Here is a 19901-nt window from a genome sequence, read left to right as displayed (position 1 = left end):
AAATCTCGCTGAGTCTTTCCTTGTTAGGTGACAGTAGCAACTCATTGTTGTAGCTATGGCCAGCTTGGCCTATCAACAAGCATTCACACTTTACAGTCCCTTGTTTCAAACCAGTACACCAGACAATTACACTTTACAGCCCCTTGTTTCAAACCAGTACACCAGACATTCACACTTTACAGCCCCTTGTTTCAAACCAGTACACCAGACATTCACACTTTACAGCCCCTTGTTTCAAACCAGTACACCAGACATTCACACTTCACAGACCCTTGTTTCAAATAGTACACCAGACAGTCACACTTTCCACCCGCTTGTTTCAAACCAGTACACCAGACAGTCACACTTTCGTCAAATCGGTACAACATTTCAAATATTTCCTATCTGCATGTAATCGTTTCCCAGTTGCGTCCTCGTACTATAACTATAACAGTACAGGGCAAAACTATATATGTTACATAACACCTGGAGAAGAGCAATCTCTAGTTCTTTGTATATAAAAATAAATGCACGCCATCATAACGCCACACAATTAGTTCAAGGTTATACATGTTCACACAATGCGTGACTCAGCTGGTCACTTATAGCAACACTGCAGCGGGCTGTATACTGCATAGCCAAGCGACTTAAATGTCCACTAAGCCTTTCTCACAGATGAATAGAACTGACCAAGCGCGCAGCCCCGACAGTCTTCTTTTAGCATGTTGTTGTGTAGTCTTTTCAGATGCACGGACATACCTCTACTCCACTCGAGGATGTCGACAGCGATAAGACGCTTCTCAACGATTACTACAGTAAGTTCAGTCATTCATTCGCTTATTGCAATAGATATTGCACCACCTATTTTTCATAATTGATAATTCTAAGTATGGAGCGTACCTAGTGTCACCGGGTGGTAAAACCAAGCTGGTCACGGTCTAGTGACGTATATATAATGCAGCGCTTCCCACTCCCGTATCTGTCAGGCATAGGTCGGTGTGTTTATGTTCTTTAGCGTTAGAGAATTTGATGTTCATAAATTTTATTCCCATGCAGTTGAATCGCAAACTTTTATCAGAATGTAATTTGATATATGTTATCTCATATATGTATGCAGCTTATTCATGGATTGAAAGTGTTCATTGACCGTGATATCCTCGCAGTGGCGGGGTTATCTAGTACTAGATATTTTTTATGTATTATTGTCCTTTTTTATGTTCAGTCCTATATTTTGGTATCGACATCTCCCATAATGTTTTTGTAGTTAGTTTGCTACACGGGGTTTCATTATTTTAAGAAACACAGTCTGTTACCCGCAGCCGTTTATCGTTCTCCAAGCTGACAAGGGGAGATTTTTTTCTCCGACGTCCGCGCTTATGATGGATCTTCGCCAGAATTCGCTAGAGTGAGTGAGTGAGTATGGTTTTACGCCGCTTTAAGCAATATTCCAGCAATATCACGGCGGGGGACACCAGAAATGGGCTTCACACATTGTACCCATGTCGGGAATCGAACCCGGGTCTTCGGCGTGACGAGCGAACGCTTTAACCACTAGGCTACCCGACCGCCCCAGAATTCGCTAGACTGTTTACGGGTCGCCTTGTTCCTGTGTAGTCAGTTCGAAATGTGTTTCGCTTTGAATTATTTACAGAGTCATTTTGATTCTGGTATTGGCTGACTCTGGTGTTACTGACCTAATCAGCGTTACATTTTAACCCCCTTTTTGTAACCCATGAATAACAATTTTCTCGGGATTGCCATGTTTAGGCCAAGTACATTTTATAATTGTGAGTCAAGTTACTCTTTTGATCAAGTACCAGTTTCCTTGCTCAGTTAAGCGACTTGAGCTTATCGCTTAAGTGCTCATTATCTAGTCAAGCTGATGATATTCATTCTTTCATTAGAGTTTTGCGTTAATTAGCTTGCAGATGATAATAGGTCCCAGCCGCCGACTTAATTGACTGTCTATGTGTCTTGTCGGTTGTCTTGTGAGAGTGTGGATTTAAATGTCTTAAGTCATATCTTTTATACAGTTGCTTAGTTCATCAGGTTGTATATTTGTCCTGGTTTAGTAATCAGTGATCGTTGTCAGTGTCAAATGCGGTCTTGATTATTTACATTGCCCCACTTTAGTTACAATTAGCTGATGATTACATTGCGAACTTTTTTTTATCATCACTTTATTCTTATATAATGACACCCTGATCTCTTGAACACAGCTCCGTGACACTTATATTACTCACAGTGTAGGTCATTCGATTCGTTCCTACATGTCTTGTTAATAGTCAAGGTAAACCAATATGTATACTAAAATTCCGTACTTGGTACTAGAATCTCCATTGTCAATAATGAGTTGAATCCCAACACGCAACATGGTTATCTGGAAATCCATTTGTCTAGGACCTCTCTGTCATCTGCCTCGGTTGATGGTTTTGGCAAATTTCAATATGCTGTTTTCTTCGGAACGTAATAGGAAAAGAAAAGCTATTCATATTTTTCTGAAAACAGAAGTAAAAATAAAAGCAGCAAAACACTTTCCATATTCAAAAGATATATCTGCTAATAGCAGACTATATATCATTAGTCATGTGCTTATGTATCGTTATCAAATAGTGATGATACCAGGTGTTCGCGAAATGGTGAACATACACGGTATTTTGGCCCACTGGTGTCATCCGTCAAAAACACATGCAAAAGCAAGTCATTTTTTCATATGAAAATTGTTCCCATGGACCTTCTTGTGGGCATATATTGACTATCAGACTTTCAACTGTTCCTTATCTTAAAACTTATTTCATAGTTTTGAAATGAAATTAACATTGTTTATGTCCTCAGTACATACCCTTGACATTTGTTTATGATGTCGACTCGGAGTAACAGAGGGACTGTTTTTTAAATGTATTTTTTTCCACAACTTAAAATAATAGGACGTGTTAATTCATAAGACAACCTGATCTATAGTTTTCTGTAGACAAGTGTCTATGATATGCATTTCCCGCTTATACCAGATATCAGCAAAACCCATGTACTAACTGTGTCACTGATATACCCGATATTTTGTTGTTGAGCTCTTGCTGATGCTGTTTCTTCAAACATCCTTATAATATACAAAATCAATAGTTGTCATAGATGAATAACTTAAACGATTCGTGACAAAGATATAAGGTTACAATACAAATGCCTCAATATCAAGATAAAGAGACCTTGTATTTCAACAATGAGAAAAGTTATTGAAATGACCTAAGCCTTACGTTTTCACTTTTTTCCAGATGCGTTTCACATTTCCAAAAGTAATAGTTCTGGCGGTTGTCATTCTGGTCGCATGGTTGTCGTTTGTATCATGGGGCGGCCTTGAGAAGTAAGTACTTGGCCTGTGACACCCGGTGTCCGATCGATACAGTTCCAACTTAATTAAATACTAGTAGTTAACGAATCACTGGTCAGTTGTTCAGCAAAGGGCGCCAGCTTACCAATCAATTGAGGAGACGTTATCGCAATGGATTCACTTTGTAATGACGGCATCAGGTTTAAGCACCTTCATTATGGATACGACATGTACAGCTAATGAAATAAAGTACAATATGTACCTCTCCACTGAACCACTCCAAGAACGAAATGATGGTAGGAGGAGTGTGTGTTAAAATGACAGTGTTTTCATGAGATCCTGTGTGTATACGTTTTTGAAGAATAGTTAAGAAGTATTGAAATGCATTGAGAATCTCACCCGAGTGTCTTTTGATATCAAATATATCAACACAAGTTGATAAAAGTGGAAGCCTCGGAGTTTTACCACTTTTATCAACAAGTGTTGATATATTTGATTTCAAAAGGGTTGAGATTTTATTTATCATCCAAAATAATTCTTCCACTTTTTTCAGTTTGTAGACAGCAATAAGCAGTGTCTTAAGTGTAAAAAGTACTGCTAACAGCTTCAGTAGCAGAGCCATTAGTGATGTCATTTGATTGTGACGTCATGGTAACCAATGACGTCACAATGGTCTGCAAAGCATTGTGATGCAATTTCATTGCAGCGATATCTACAGTGTAGATATCGCTTGATCTCATCCAAGCAATATCTCCTGTAGGAGCCAGTTTTGGATGATAAATCCTTTTTATCGGCATTTCAATGGGTAATTTCAAAGTTATGGAACACTTATGATTTCCTGTGAGCATCATGACATCATTTCTTCTACAATTAAATGTTCTAAGTATAAGGGGGCCCAGACGGCCCAGTTGTCTAAGGCTCGGCAATTTGCTGTGCAGAGTTGCGTCGCTTTGGAGACACCAGAAACCTATGAGTGTGGGTTCGAATCCTTGTTCGCCTCGATAATGTTGCTAGGTTTGTCATCAGCATAATTGTACTCGTGGGTTGCACCTAAGTGGTAAACGTCTGAGAGCTGCATCCCTTCGGGCTTTCCTCACACTTTAAGCTGACGCATTGAAGCCAGTTCACTCACTCATACACTCCAATTTTATGATTGGATAGGATATATATGACGTTTTAAAAACATTTTATCATTTGGTTTCAAACGTTTAACAAAACAAATTGTGAATTGTTAGGCAATGGACCCTTAAATATCTGTCGACAATATTTTGTATTATATTTGTTTCTGTGAGAAGAGATATCTATAACCTTATGCAAATTAATAACAACAAACCGGTTTTTACAAGTGTAGTGTTGTGTTATTAGTGTTGTTGTTAACGTTATTGTGAGACAGAGAATCCAGTGACTGACATCAGGAGCGTCGATCTAAGCAATTGGGATACGATGACATGCCAGCAACCAAGTCACGTAGCACGATTTTCTCTTCTGCTTAGTGGTCTCAAAGCACAGGAATAGCTGGATGTTGGTATTCTTTACAGAAATCTCCACTTGTAGACCCGTTCAAGTGCACCGGCAGTACCATTGCGGTCTAAAAAAGTTAATCACAGCCAGAGACACAATAGCGTCATTTCTGTACAAACTATTATAGTAAAAAAACATATTACGTAGGTTTGTATATTCCCCCTGTGCCAACACCTTGCAGAGTTGCGTTCATTGAACACGCAAGAGACCTGTGATCGTGGGTTCGAAACTCGACTCGCCATTATTCTGTTTCTTGGTCACCATAACAATGTTCATGGGCTTCACCAAAGTATTGCACGTCTACGACCAGCAACCCTTCGGGCTTTCCTCCGACATCAAGCTGTCACTCCGACATGTAACTGAAACTGTATTTTAAGTGGCGTTAAACCCAAAAGTACACTGACACACAAGCACAAACCAACACACATACACTTGATACCATCTCTCACCTGTAATCAACTTAAATGTATATTTGATATACCTTACGTCAATGATGTATTGATACTAACATCATAATTGAAGCAATATTCAATATAGAAAAGTAAAAAATCGAAAGAAATAAGTAAAAACTATATATGTTTGTAGGTTTCAGAGCGTACCAGACCATGCTCGTTCAAGAACAGAAGACAAGAGGCAAACACCTCAAGTTGAACATCAACTCCCCTTGAAATCTGTGAAGGCAGACACGGAAATTATAAATGATCCAAACTTGAAAGATTCAAATCGTCATGCATCGGGAAAGTTCTCGAAGTTATTCCTCATTGACAAACAACAAATCTACAGACTTAATGAAACCATCAATGTGAAGATAGTGTTAATGGATCGCAAGGAAAGACCTAAAACCCGAGGAGGAGATATGTTGGTTGTTTGGATGAAAGACACAGTGAAACAAGCTTCTTCCGCCGGAAGTGTTATTGACCATGGCAACGGGACGTATACTGGCGTTCTGCGCACCATGTGGACCGGACAAGCTGTAATCTATGCAGCTATATTGTCATCGAGAGAAAGGATGGCTTTTATATACAACAAATTTAGAAGCGGATATATCGGAAAGCATATAAGTTGCCTGTTTGATGTACATAACTTAACAGAGACAACTGTGGGGTACATGCATAAACGGTTTCTTGACAATAAACCAATCTGCAATTTGACTGCCGAAAATTGGGGTGTTCCGTTCTATTGTACCAAACCTAAACAACGTGGATTTGAGTGCCAGCATTGGACTAGAGTTAACACAGTTCATTTTGTGCCAATACCAACAGAGGCTGATACACGCTGGTATAGGTCGTAAGTAGTACTCTTCACGCTATGTTATGTAGTTGTCATGGTCAACAAGTCGTTTTCAGGTTTTCTTCTTGTTATGAGGCGACATGGGTGTCGCAGTGGTCTAGAGCACTGCATTTGGTTGTACAGATTTGCGTTCATCAGCTGCCCAGAGATGATTATTATCGTCGTTACGAATCCAATACTCTCATTGATTATGTTTCTTGATTTGTTAGCACTATCGGCTTTCGAGGATCCTTGACGTTTATCGCCAACGTAAACGCCTGCAACTCGGGCTTGGTGTTATGAGCTAGCCCTTGAAACATAATCAGGGCGAACCACAATCATAACTCTTCACAACAAATCCGTGGCCCTAATCCGTGTAAGGATTGGATTATGAATTAACTTTTTTTACAACACATTTTGATTCCCAAAACACTATGCAACGTTTGTGACTTTTGTCATTTTGATCATTGTGAAGACCATATATTGTAAAGACAATGTATTGTGAAGATCATGTATTGATCCTCTCAGTAAAGGTCAATGTTAATATTATATGGATGTCAGTCACTTGGTTGTCTGGTACAAACTCGATTATTTTTCAGACCGCCGTCATATAGCTGGGATATTGCTGAGTGCGGCGTTAAACTATAAAGAAACAAAACATGATATGCAGGAGCTGGGGCAAAGATGACGCTGTGGAACAGTGTGATAGACCACAGGCTAAACATTCGAAAGTGGGAATGGAAATACTGTGTAGAACTAATTGATGATATCCCCTGCTGTGATATTGCTGGAACATTTCGGAGAAAATTCACACTCACTCATTCACTTACTCACTAAGTCGGTTAGTTGAACGGCGCCGTTCGATCCGTTGGATATTACTTAATTCCTGTGCCATCCGCAGGTAATGTTTGTAGACAAATTCATTCTTGATATAAAGTGCTTTATCATTTCAGGTGTTCTTTTGAGAAATTGGTGGACTGGGTCCCAATACGTATTTCCTCTGGTATGTATTTTAACGATGGTTTCGTACACACCCGCCCGCCCGCACGCACGCACGCACGCACGCACGCACGCACGCACACACACACACACACACACACAAACACACACAAACACACACAAACACACACACACACACACACAACAAAGCAACATGGTATAACAAACGTAAAACAAACAACATCATGGCAAAAGATCCCTGGAAAGAACTTGTAGGGCATAGCTGAAATTTAGTCACAACATTGTTTGAAATGGTTAAACATGGAAACTAATACATTCAAATAAACATTTATGTGAGATGTTAGGGATTCGTGGCCCTCTTGCTGAAACATTCTTTCTTCTTAATTGAAGTTAGTGTCGGTAGAAAAAACAAATATATGTCCAACCTCAAACCCCTACATGAATTGACCCAAACCCAACTGACCAAAACCTAAACGCAAATTCCAAAGTAATTTATGTTATTTTGTTTTCCTGATATTTATACTTAAGATGAACATGATAGCTCCTCTAATTAATTTATAGTTCTGGCATAACCTATATTTTTATATGAATTATACTCTACCATAATGCCAGTTTATTAGCTGATATTAATCATTGTGAATGAACTTATATTAATCATCATATGCAATTTGGTTATGATTATAATAGAAATCGGTTCGAATTTGAATAATGGGGGAATTGGAACAAAACAGTATAATCAGCTTCGCATTTTAATTGAGAGAAAAGAAAATCAAGATTCAAAGAAGGGATGGCAGTTTTGGTAGAGACTGGATATTTGATCGGTCACTGCTCTCAAGAGTTTTTCTCTGTGAAAAGAGAAGACGAACTGTAGAGATTAAGTACATGTAGGTATACAACAATAATTCAACATTTCAGTGAAAGCTGCGACAGTGTCTTCCTCAGCTCCATGTGGAAGGAAGCAATTCCGTGACACCTGGACGACACCATCACCTGTTGGATTCTTCTACAACTCCACATGGCGACAACGGGGATGTTTTAACACCATAACTACGAATGACTATAGCAAATGCCTGGCCAACAGATCACTCAGGATGTATGGTGACTCGACCGTCAGACAATGGTTTACAGTCTTGTACAAAAGGTTGAATCTTACCATGAGAACTGGACCGTGGTTTATTGGGCCCATACCAGTAGCACAGAAGCGTTACTACTACACTGAGGCCTATGAGAAACAACATAACTATACTGTTGTTTGGATTCCTCATGGTCTGCCAATGTCATTTCAAAATGCAAACAGGACTGCGAGTCGACCCGTGTTCGTCTATTTAGATGAGACACCTGCAGGTTCACGAGACATTATCCTTATTAATCTTTACGCTCATTTTAATCTATTTCCGGTACACATGTTTAGGTCTCAAATGAAACGTACACGGATTTCAATACAAAAATTATTGAAAAGATCACCTGATATTAAAATAGCCATAAAAGGGCCCCACAATTATATACATCCCATAACCAACTATACTCTAGATGGGCTATGGGGACCTATTTATGAAAACATCATCAAACAGGAGTTCGTTGGTCTCTATGATCAGTTGGTTTATCTCGACATTTGGGACATGACTATTGCTGTTGAAAATACTGATGTTCATCCCACTGAAGATGTTGTGAGTACGATGATTCACACATTTCTTGGATATTTCTGTGCGAAATGAATATAGTTTATTTTGGTTTTAGATGTTGAGAGTATTTAATGAACAAACATCATTTCTAGATTGATCCTATCCTTAAATTTCGACTATACCATGGGCAGAAATAATGAATAGATAGAATATTCCATTTCATAGGTTAGTAAACTGAAAAAAAATGATTGAGATTTTGTTGCGTATATCAACTTTCACGTGACAGTATGGTCTTGTTGAGTGACATCCGATGCTCTTTGAGTCTGGGGTTAAGGGGTCTGAGGGTTCTCAAGTGTATTGGTGGCTACAGATGCATAAAATCTTGTATATACACCCTCTGGCATTGGGACTTGCGCAGCTTGTGCCTCTTCCATTAGTCCGTAGATGTGTCTAGATGGTCTTGCCGCTAGGAAAGGGGGAATTTATATTGGCTTTGTTCTTGATGAGGCGTAAAAGCGACAGGGCTTTGGTGGGGTATGATTGGCGATGGGGTAGGCCATGTTCTTGGTTCGGAGTTCTTGAGGATTTTGTTGGTGGTTTTGGAGATTAGATGGGCAGGGTAACTGTAGAGGGAAGTAAAGGTTTTCGTCACATGGTTCAGATCAGATGTTTCAGGGGAAGGCATTGGGATGGCAAATGAATTTGGCACTTCGGGTGAGGGTGCCGATGATGGCGCGATGCACACACCATCACAATTCAGCCACTGAATCTGTCGACCTGTAGAACGATGTTCGGTGCTAAACGTATATTTCGACGTCTTCCATTTCGGCGTTGTTGAAGAAATCGTGATGCTTCACTGAACCAGAGTCGCCGCCAGTTTCTCAGACTCCATGCCCTTACGGGGCTGCTCCATCGCATACGATGTCGTCGATTGAAACGTCTCCCGAATGACAGGGACAAATACCGGTCTTCAGGGCCTTATTCCCACCAATCGCAGACGATTCCTGATTGTTTAGTCCGATACGTTTATACCCTCCTCAGGCCTGGCACATGTCCTACCAACTCGATGGATGACATAGGTGAAAGAACCAGATGTAACGGATTATGCAGGGTGGTGCCTCTTGGTCTATCACTTGTAAGAAGACCTTGGGTTAAACTGAGGCGTGCATTCGGATCCCATAAACGAGATAGGTGTACGTTGAAATGACGTGTAGCCGCCGACTTGGACTCCCCAGCTTCAAGGCGTAATGTGGCGATGTTGTGATATGCAGCATTCAGTCTCGGCATTTTCCCGGTTCGAAACGTCGACAAACGTATGTCAAAATATGATTGACGTTTGACCTTTATAATCACTCTCACAGCACATGATTGTCAAAACTATTACTTTCCTTTCCATGACATGCTAATATAAAGCTACAGACGTTTAAAACGGATGCATTTGTGCACTACACCAGTTAACGACTGTATTTGTATTTAATGTTTCATGAACAAACACCATCAGCATTCTCATTATCTCCTATGCGTTTCTGTTTTTGAAGAGTGTATGTCAGTTTCACGTAAAAGACACAGAATTGTTCAGTTTTGTCGTTCAGTTTCTACCTTGGGAGTGCTGCCAGCTTCTGCTTTTTGGGGATTTAATTAGAATAGCTGAAATAAAATTGTATTATATTTATAATGTACTCTCTTTCCAAATACCATAGCAATTGCTCCAATTAACATGGGCTAAAGATATAATTCCCGATGATGTAAATAACCATCAATATTGTTCAACATTTTCACATACAAAAGATATTTCTAATATATTAATCTCCTGCTTATTTGAAGAATATCTCTTGAATGAAAAGTTGATTGCATATGTTTAACAAATACTTTCTAGATATTTGCATTTTACCTGTACTCGGAAAAGGAACTGCTGATTTAGTTTGTGTTTTTATCACAGCTTTTAGGCCATAATGGGCATGCATGTACATGCAATTGATGTTGAATGCCTGGTTATTTTAAACAAATCTAACTTTACTATAGAAGTCTTTTGGAAAACATTTGGCTGTGTGTAACCAATATCAATGTTTGCTGGGTACCCTCACAGAGTTAGCTCCCTTTGACCGTCCGTGCCAGTTTTGCTGTATCCCATGCTCTGCTCTACAAGTACGCCATTGTTTCCATCACAACGAGACAAGGGCGGTATCTCAAACGGATGGTTACGGCATTTTCGTTCGAAGCAAAACCATGTACCATACATGCGCTATGTGCATCACGTCTGGACATGGATATTTATAGAAGTTATCACTCGAGTGTTTTTGGGGATGGTAAATATCCTGTATTAGGAATAAACATTGTATTTAGCGAGCCTTGGCTCTTTGCTGCCAAGAAACCTACCCATAATATGACAAAGACCTACGTTTCTATGTTCGTGTTAATTCGTAATATATATATATAGTATGAGGTGATTTGCTTGTTCCTCCAATTACCCACTTGAAAACAGTTACCTTTTCTTCTTGAATGTTCAAATTATGCTGCCAAAACCATTTTGTCTAGGCAAGGGAGTTTGTTCACTGACTCTAAATATCCTGTTTCCACCCTAACCGAATGGCGTTTTATTTTGGCTTAACGAACCAAAATCTCGTAACGAAGTCCACATCCGATAAGTAAACTGCCGTGTCGGTCGATTGCAGGATTTGCAAAGCATGTGTACCAACATCGCGGCGTCAACAGATATCTTCCAAATCTTTTCAAGTTTTTAAGTGAGGTGAGGTGAAATTGGGTTTAACGTCGCGTCCAAGATTATTGCACTTATATAGCGACGTGCATGCACGTGTATGTGTGTGTGTGGCTGCTTGTACTAGTCCGGACTGATGCCGATTTAAAGTGCTAGCTCACTGAGATACCATGCCGCAGTTTAACATGAATACCCCACTCAGACACAATATACTGACTCCGAGCCGACCAGTCCTTGTTTTTGCCCCTTAATGCCGAGCGCCAGACAGGGTAACAACAAGTACACTCTTTTAACGTCTTTTTGTATGACGCGGCCCGGGATCGAACCCTGGACCTTCCGCTCTCCGGGCGGACGCTCTACCACAAGACCACGGAGGCGGTCCGTTTTTAAGTGCTCACGAGATATAATGTACTTTGCGAAGTAAGACCTGTTTTATTACAATATAGATTCTGATCATCGATCAGATCGCCTTTACTGGGCGCCGCCATTTTGTTTGAAGCATATCATATGAGAGGTGTCATCTGTTTGGTCAACAGGAGGGGCATATAAGGGACATAACTCGTTATAGCCACTGGTGGTGCTACGATCGAGCACATAAATTCCAGCCTAGTTCAGCATGGGTGGAAACTGGACTTTTAAAGTCAGTTAATCCCCATTGCCTCGGGAAGATTGCTAAACAATGTGACGTACAATGTCACCTTTTTTCACATATTGAAGTGAAAGGGATTGTGTCCATCAAACTGATATAACAGATTGCATAAGGGTGTTCTGAAACTATTACATATTTGAATAGAAGTCCCACCAAAAGGTTGTTGGTTGGTTGGTTGGTTGTTTAACGCCGCACTCAGCAATATCCCAGCTATATGACGGCGGTCCGTAAATAATCGAGTCTGGACCAGACAATCCAGTGATTAATATCATGAGCATCGACCCAATCAATTGTGATCGATGACATGTATCAACCAAGTCAGCGAGCCTGACTCCCCGATACCCTTAGTCGCCTTTTACGACAAGCATAGTCACCTTTTACGGCAAGCATAGGTAGCTGAAGACCTATTCTACCCCGGAATCTTCACGGGTCCCAACCAAAAGGGCAGCCCTAGGAGAGTTGAGACAATCTCTACTTCAAGCAAATCAGTTTGTAGAATATTGGATTAGATTACTTTATCAATGGGGTAACGTTATATCCAAACCGGTTTATCTTCATCAGCCGACTTTGGCAAATAAGGATGTAATTGTTGGGCAGTTAATGTGAAGAATATATTATTCAAATACGGCTTCTTGTCATTAGGACTTTATCGGGATGTTGGTGATTTTAGCTATTTCTTGTCTTTATCTAACCCAAGATGTAGTGACAAAGACCATCAAATGTGGTTGGAGAATTTGAAACAAAATTCAAATTTAGGACTGTGAAGGTCGCTGAAGTGTTTTATTTGAAATGTATCTATCACAAGTATCAGTTAATGCATCGTATTTCTCTCTGCTCTTTCGGGTGTTCTGGTTACCGTTTAGTGACTGGGGGTGGTACAAAAGTTGGTCTTATGAGAGACTTTGCCTATTGTATACTTCCCTCACAGGAATCAGAGTACCGTGTGTGTCTGGTTTGTCCTTTCTATACTGATTTGAGAAATCCCTTTTACCGAAACAATATTAAATGTCCCTTATATATTTAATTTCACGACCTACCCTCCTCTCATAATACAACTTTATTATCATATTTAGCGCAATAATGTTTTTTAGCATTTCAAAACCGTAATACGTTTGTACGAATATGAGCGTATCTGTTGATGCCAATGTATCTGGATGGAGGTATTACCTGGGGCTCCCTTCAATGATATATAATGTAAATAGCGATTGTGTTAGGGGCCAGTGACTGAAATAAAGGCATTCACTCCTTAGCACTTTCTGGATACTTTGGTCTGTTCGAACCGGGGTCCCTAAAGATGCGTGGACTCTTTTGTTAAGTCAGGTCAAGTATACTCCAAAATAATGCCAGTCCCTGTCGTGTCTCAGTGGATTCATCCCTGATACTTTCACCATCAGCTGATCACCAGCGTCCAGCTGCACCAATCCATGAACATCACTGGAGTACTCCAGACTTGCTCCATCAATGATGCTGTTTTTGTTCTCGCTGATGACATTCCTCAAAACTGCTTCTCCATTTAGCTTCAGTGCACTGTACCGTGTTATATTATGATGAAAATCAGACTCAGCATCGTCATGATTATTTCTTTCTATGTAAAACTTGATGTGGCTATATACGGCATATACTCCAGTGGCGGGCACTATGATGATGCCATTCTTATACTTCATCCCGTTGTACAAAAGTTGTCTCCCAGGTCCGACAAAAGGTACCCAGTTTCTAATCGTAGTTTCCTCAGATGTGTCTACTGAAATGTAATATCGAAGTCACGTTTTTACTACACATTTTAGTTCCCTCTTAATAAGGTTTAATTATTCTGGAGTGAGTGAGTGTGGCTTTACGCCGCTTTTAGCAATATTCCAGCAATATCACGGCGGGGGACACCAGAAATGGGCTTCACACATTTTACCCATGTCGAGGATCGAACCCGGGTGTTCGGCGTGACGGGCGAACGCTTTAAAACACTAGGCTACCCGACCGCCCCACCAAAGCTTATGAATACAAGTATACAAATACAATTTGGTTGTAAATTATTCCCAAAGGTGGCTTCACAAAGAGTAGCAATCTGAAGAAACGAACTTGGTGATGAAGTATTCATTAATAATCTACAATGCAATGATAAAAGTATTACTTCATTGTAAGACACCATGTGCATGCTGTGATATGACATGGGTCCATGTATACCTTCTGTATAGCCGGTGAAGTCAAGTCCAGGGAAATATGCGATGGGTTTCAGCAGATTCAGAAAGGCTGGAGATGAACTCGGTTGTCCCTTGTCTGCAACAGGTTGACATATTTATACATAATTAAACATATATGTCTATATGTGTGTATGTGAGTGCGTCTTCAAATGAGACGAAGATATGGAGTCAATGCGAAAAGGAATGCGTTATTTAAATTAGCGTGAAATCCCGATAGTTCGGAAACTACTCGTTCTGGTGATGACTGTTGATTGACTGGGAACGACACTCCATGTATTAAGAGGGGTTCACTGTACACATATACACGAGAAGGGTGCAGACAAAAACAGAAATATAATCAAGGCGAACAAGGAATCGATCTAGGATCAAGGGTTTCTGGCACGCCTTATTGACGCAACAGCACACAGCTAACTGTGGCCCATTGGCGACGGTTAGTTCGTATCACTTTCAAAACGAACAAATTGAAAAGAAATAAAATTTCAGATTATTTTTCACAGTAAATATATTGATGAAAGAATTTGCCAAAAATATTACAGCACGAAAAAGAGAGAAACAAATGTTATCCTGTACATTAAAAGCAATTTATGTACAAAATTGTAAATGATTACAAATGACTTTCAAATCCAAGAAAGCGATTTCGTTTTATGCTTTACTGGCGCCCAGGGAGGGAACTCCTATCCGCCATCGTCCATACCGTTTGCTTTACAATATGGCGTGCCCGTGTTTATGTACGTACAATGTACATTTAAAAGAGGCGAATCCGCTTGAAAAATGTCCAGTTTCGTTAAAGATACGCTAAAAAACTGTGTGGGTGTATCCGCGGGCGTTATTTTTCTTGTATCATCAGTATCTCTAACAGTGACAAAAGTTGAATTAACCCCCACCAATGTTTTCTGTATTTTTGTTAAACATAAACGTTAATTAACTTATCGTAACTGAAAAAATTGTTCACGATTTTTATATATTTTATTTTTGAAAAAGGCCTATTGTATTAATCAGAAAACGGTCCAAAAATACAAATATAGTTTTTTTAATTTTGTGTTTCCCTATCAAACTGTTTCAGGGGTGCTCCAATCCACAAGAAAATACAAAAGTGTGGTCCATCTGTGTCCGCCGTAATTAGCATGATGTATACTGTGTGTTTTCCTCTATGGTTATTTCAATCATGGCGTCTGTGGCAGCTGTGTGTGTCGGTATATGCTCACCTGTTCCTGCAGTGGCGAACTTGTCCCAGGCTTTCTGCGAATGTTCAGCGTAGATCTATAGTAGAGAATTGATCGAGATAAAGCGACCCGGTAAGTTAGGCATTTTATTGATGCGTAGCTTTTATATAATCTTAAATTAATCTTATTCAATCAAGATGTTGCTTAAAAACTTTCGACCAGCTTTTTATTGGTGCATTGTCAAACGGATTTTAAGCATATCTCGCATTCAAATTCGGGTTGGTGAATTCGTTTGAAGTAATGAGGGATTATGTTCCATTATCCAGTGCCCATATCAGTCTTGATAGAGCAATCATGCTTATTACCATGACCCGTGGGGTGAGGTGAGGTGAAATGGGGTTTAACGTCACGTCCAAGATTATTGCACTTATATAGCGACGTGCATGTACGTGTGAGTGTTTGTGTGGCTGCTTGTACTAGTCCGGACTGAGATACCATGCCGCAGTTTAACATGAATATCCCACTCAGACACAGTATACTGACTCCGAGCCGACCAGTCCTTGTTTTGAGCCCCTTAATGCCGAGCAGCAGACAGGGTAACAACAAATACCATCTTTTAACGTCTTTTGGGTATGACGCGGCCGGGGAACGAACCACTAGACCACGGAGGCGGTCTCCATGACCCGTGAAGATCCGGGGTAGAAGGGTCTTCAGCAATCCATGCTTGCCCTAAAAGGCGACTATGCTTGTCGTAAGAGGCGACTAACGGGATCGGGTGATCAGGCTCACTGATTTGGTTGATGTATGTCATCGATCCCAATTGCGTGGATCGATGCTCGTGTTGTCAATCAGTGGATTGTCTGCTCCAGAATATTGCTGAGTGCGGCGTTAAACAACAAACCAAAGCTTATAACCATGTATTAAAAGAGGCCACTTCTTCAGTGCAGTCATGTCAATCTTGGACTGCAATAGAGATATACACCATATGTTTGAAACAGAATAGAGACAACGTGGGTTTTGATGAACGCTTGCTTTTTTAAACATTATTTCACTCATATCACGGAGTCGTCTTAATGATTGACGATTTTGTTCATATTGAGTGACGAGTACCATGTATCTGGCCATGGATCCTTATCGAGGAGAACTTAGGAATCAGAGGATACTGGCATAGTAAGGGTGTGTAACCCTGCGAGTTGGGGTGATAATCTTTAATGTAACTCTTACCCGCTCAAGCCGTTGCTTGAATATTTCCGACTGGCTGATATGCGTATCCGTCCTATGATCGTGGCCCTCTCTTGACGCAACAAGGCTGATAACTCCGATCCCCACAACTATGTTGAGTAGAAGTACAGTGGCAGCAACAACTTTAGGGAGTATGTCCATGATGAATGACGGAGTGGTGAGCCTTGCCTGAAGCAAACACGGGGTTAATGATACACAAGGTAAGCTTGTGACAGAGTGAGTTTAAAGTGAGTGAGTGAATGAGTGAGCCTGGCCTGAAGCAAACACGGGGGTAGTGATACACAAGGTTACCTTGTGACAGAGTGAGTTAAAAGTGAGTGAGTGAATGAGTGAGCCTAGCCTGAAGCAAACACGGGGGTAAAGATACACAAGGATACCTTGTGACGGAGTGAGTTAAAAGTGAGTGAGTGAATGAGTGAGCCTAGCCTGAAGCAAACACGGGGGTAATGATACAGAAGGTTACCTTGTGACGGAGTGAGTTAAAAGTGAGTGAGTGAATGAGTGAGCCTAGCCTGAAGCACACACGGGGGTAATGATACACAAGGTTACCTTGTGACAGAGTGAGTTAAACGTGAGTGAGTGAATGAGTGAGCCCAGCCTGAAGCAAACACGGGAGTAATGATACACAAAGTTACCTTGTGACGGAGTGAGTTAAAAGTGAGTGACTGAATGAGTGAGCCTAGCCTGAAGCACACACGGGGGTAATGATACACAAGGTTACCTTGTGACAGAGTGAGTTAAAGGTGAATGAGTGAATGAGTGAGCCTAACCTGAAGCAAACACGGGGGTAATGATACACAAGGTTACCTTGTGACGGAGAGAGTTAAAAGTGAGTGAGTGAATGAGTGAGCCTAGCCTGAAGCACACACGGGGGTAATGATACACAAGGTTACCTTGTGACAGAGTGAGTTAAAAGTGAGTGAGTGAATGAGTGAGCCTAGCCTGAAGCACACACGGGGGTAATGATACACAATGTTACCTTGTGACAGAGTGAGTTAAAAGTGAGTGAGTGAATGAGTGAGCCTAGCCTGAAGCACACACGGGGGTAATGATACACAAGGTTACCTTGTGACAGAGTGAGTTCAAAGTGAGTGAGTGAATGAGTGAGCCCAGCCTGAAGCAAACACGGGAGTAATGATACACAAAGTTACCTTGTGACGGAGTGAGTTAAAAATGAGTGACTGAATGAGTGAGCCGAGCCTGAAGCACACACGGGGGTAATGATACACAAGGTTACCTTGTGACAGAGTGAGTTAAAGGTGAGTGAGTGAATGAGTGAGCCTAACCTGAAGCAAACACGGGGGTAATGATACACAAGGTTACCTTGTGACGGAGAGAGTTAAAAGTGAGTGAGTGAATGAGTGAGCCTAGCCTGAAGCAAACACAGGGGTAGTGATACACAAGGTTACCTTGTGACAGAGAGAGTTAAAAGTGAGTGAGTGAATAAGTGAGGTAATATTATTTTATGCCTCAGTCAACAGTTCAGTTATATCGCAGTCACTCTTTATAATCAGCATGGTAACAATCATGCTTCTTGAAGTACTTTAAAAAATAAATATCAGCTTTATTGAATACATGATGAAAACGAAATATATGGCTTTCCTTATATGACATGGGTCTTCATATGCGACGCCATACGTTGAATCAGAATGAGTGATTTGAATTTTACCCCGCTTTAAGCAATATTACAGCAACATTACGGCGGAGGACACCAGAAATGAAAAGTATACTCGTCACTCATTTCTTAAGAATCGTTATCCATAAGGGGTGGTCGGGTAGCCTAGTGGTTAAAGCGTTGGCTCGCCACGCCGAAGACCCGGGTTCGATCCCCGACATGGGTACAGTGTGTGAAGGCCATTTTTGGTTTCCCCTGCCGTGATATTGCTGAATATTGATAAAAGCGGCGTAAAGCCATACTCACTCACGTTATCCATAAACATTATAACATAGTGAGATACAGAGGCACACAACTGATGTTTTGTTTCGATTGTGCAAGTACATACAAATATATTTTTACGACTTCGTAATTTCAGTTTTTTAATGAGCAAAACACAGAATGGATGGAAAATACCCAGTTTCACTCATGGCCTCAAGTCCTCACAGAGTTATTTCCCTTACACCACTTCAGCCAGCTATCCCACTGTGCAATATGTAGTTTTCTTGGGTCATATATGCTGTCGCAAGGGATACAAACTACAAAACAGTATCAATTTCGTGTTGTTTAATATAAACCCGATTCCGGTTCTTTGCTTTTCAATTTTACAGAAAATAAAGGACTATTGTTAACAAAGGCTTATACTTACAAAATAGAGCCTGATGACAAAAAAGGCAAATCTGCAGCCGGGGCTCCAGTAAACTCACATAAGATACCAGCGAATGTAGTCTGTAGTAGATCTCTTGTATGTACCGTTATACCAGTACGATTTTCACAGTGAACACACAATGAAGGATTTAGATTCATCAGGAAGAGTACCAGTGTTCGGCAAACAGGCTCGTTTGTGAAGTAGGAAAACAGCGGTTGGCTAAAATGAGTCTATGCGGGAAGTGGGGCTATGTAATCGGCTCAACATAAGAAATCTGACTTTCCTGAAAAAAGTGACACATCATGATACATTGTAAACCTAGCCCCATATTTTGAAGGAAGTCTTTCGCTTATGGGACTACTAATTTAGTGTAGGGGAGAGGGGGCTGGTGAGATTGAGCGTGAGAGGAGGTCATACAAAATGAGTGCTATTTATTTCAAATAAGAAAACGTATACATTTGAACATTACGTGGGGACTGGTCATTTATTACAGGGGGCGGGCATGGGAAGATGCTACATGTATTTGGGAGCCATAACAACATGTTACGTAACATTGGGGTGTGTGACCAACACATCACCTAAATCCCCTCCCTCGCCAATCCCCCCGCCCACCCCCATCCGCCTATAATGACTTACCAGTCTCAAAAGACCGTGTTTTAGCTGGCTGTAACTGTGCATCTGTGAGATAGCAGGCAATCTCATTAAAACTAGATATATGTTAAAAACAAAACAGACAAAAACTTAACAGACACAGTTTTATTGCATGCAATTGTAAAGGTAAATGGAAATGTATGTTTATAATATTTGTGCAGTATTTGGCACCCCTTCGTTGTCTGCAAGAAACCAAGTTCGCCCTGATTAAGTCCCTTGGTCTGTCAGCACTGAGTTCGTGGATTTCACTTAAGCCGTAAACATCTAAGACTTGCATGTCTTGGTCTTTCTACCGCCATATAAAAC

At 40.7% G+C, this 19901-nt stretch overlaps 2 protein-coding genes across 2 annotated transcripts in view; one reads left to right on the top strand and one right to left on the bottom strand.

Annotated features, from left to right (window-relative positions):
- LOC124125930 overlaps nt 1-16808 on the bottom strand; it is a 61083-nt gene extending 44275 nt beyond the window's left edge. Inside the window, exons 1-3 of the mRNA XM_048390585.1 lie at nt 16624-16808; nt 15442-15496; nt 14220-14312 (exon numbers count right to left, since the gene is read on the bottom strand). Of these exons, the coding sequence (XP_048246542.1) occupies nt 14220-14312; nt 15442-15496; nt 16624-16782 (307 nt within the window). The 5' untranslated portion in view covers nt 16783-16808. The remainder of the gene's footprint in view (nt 1-14219; nt 14313-15441; nt 15497-16623) is intronic.
- LOC124125858 (NXPE family member 3-like) lies at nt 188-10188 on the top strand. Its single transcript, XM_048390578.1, has 5 exons — nt 188-794; nt 3249-3337; nt 5411-6112; nt 7048-7097; nt 7970-10188. Exons 1-5 carry the CDS (start codon nt 702-704, stop codon nt 8767-8769), a joined length of 1734 nt encoding a protein of 577 aa, XP_048246535.1. The 5' UTR covers nt 188-701; the 3' UTR covers nt 8770-10188.
- Nucleotides 16809-19901: the final 3093 nt, after the last annotated feature.

The sequence above is a fragment of the Haliotis rufescens genome, unplaced genomic scaffold (genome assembly GCF_023055435.1).
Source record: "Haliotis rufescens isolate VD_foot unplaced genomic scaffold, xgHalRufe1.0.p SCAF_9, whole genome shotgun sequence".
Classification (NCBI taxonomy): Eukaryota; Metazoa; Mollusca; class Gastropoda; order Lepetellida; family Haliotidae; genus Haliotis; species Haliotis rufescens.
The sequence above is the reverse complement of the archived record's forward strand: the minus strand, read 5'-3'. Positions and strand labels throughout refer to the sequence as shown.

Excerpts from the sequence above, each read along its gene's own strand:
- LOC124125858 (XM_048390578.1), top strand. The coding sequence starts at position 702 with ATGTTGTTGTGTAGTCTTTTCAGATGCACGGACATACCTCTACTCCAC. Across the intron at positions 795-3,248 it reads GCTTCTCAACGATTACTACA|ATGCGTTTCACATTTCCAAA; the intron begins GTAAGTTCAGTC and ends ACTTTTTTCCAG. Across the intron at positions 6,113-7,047 it reads GATACACGCTGGTATAGGTC|GTGTTCTTTTGAGAAATTGG; the intron begins GTAAGTAGTACT and ends TTATCATTTCAG.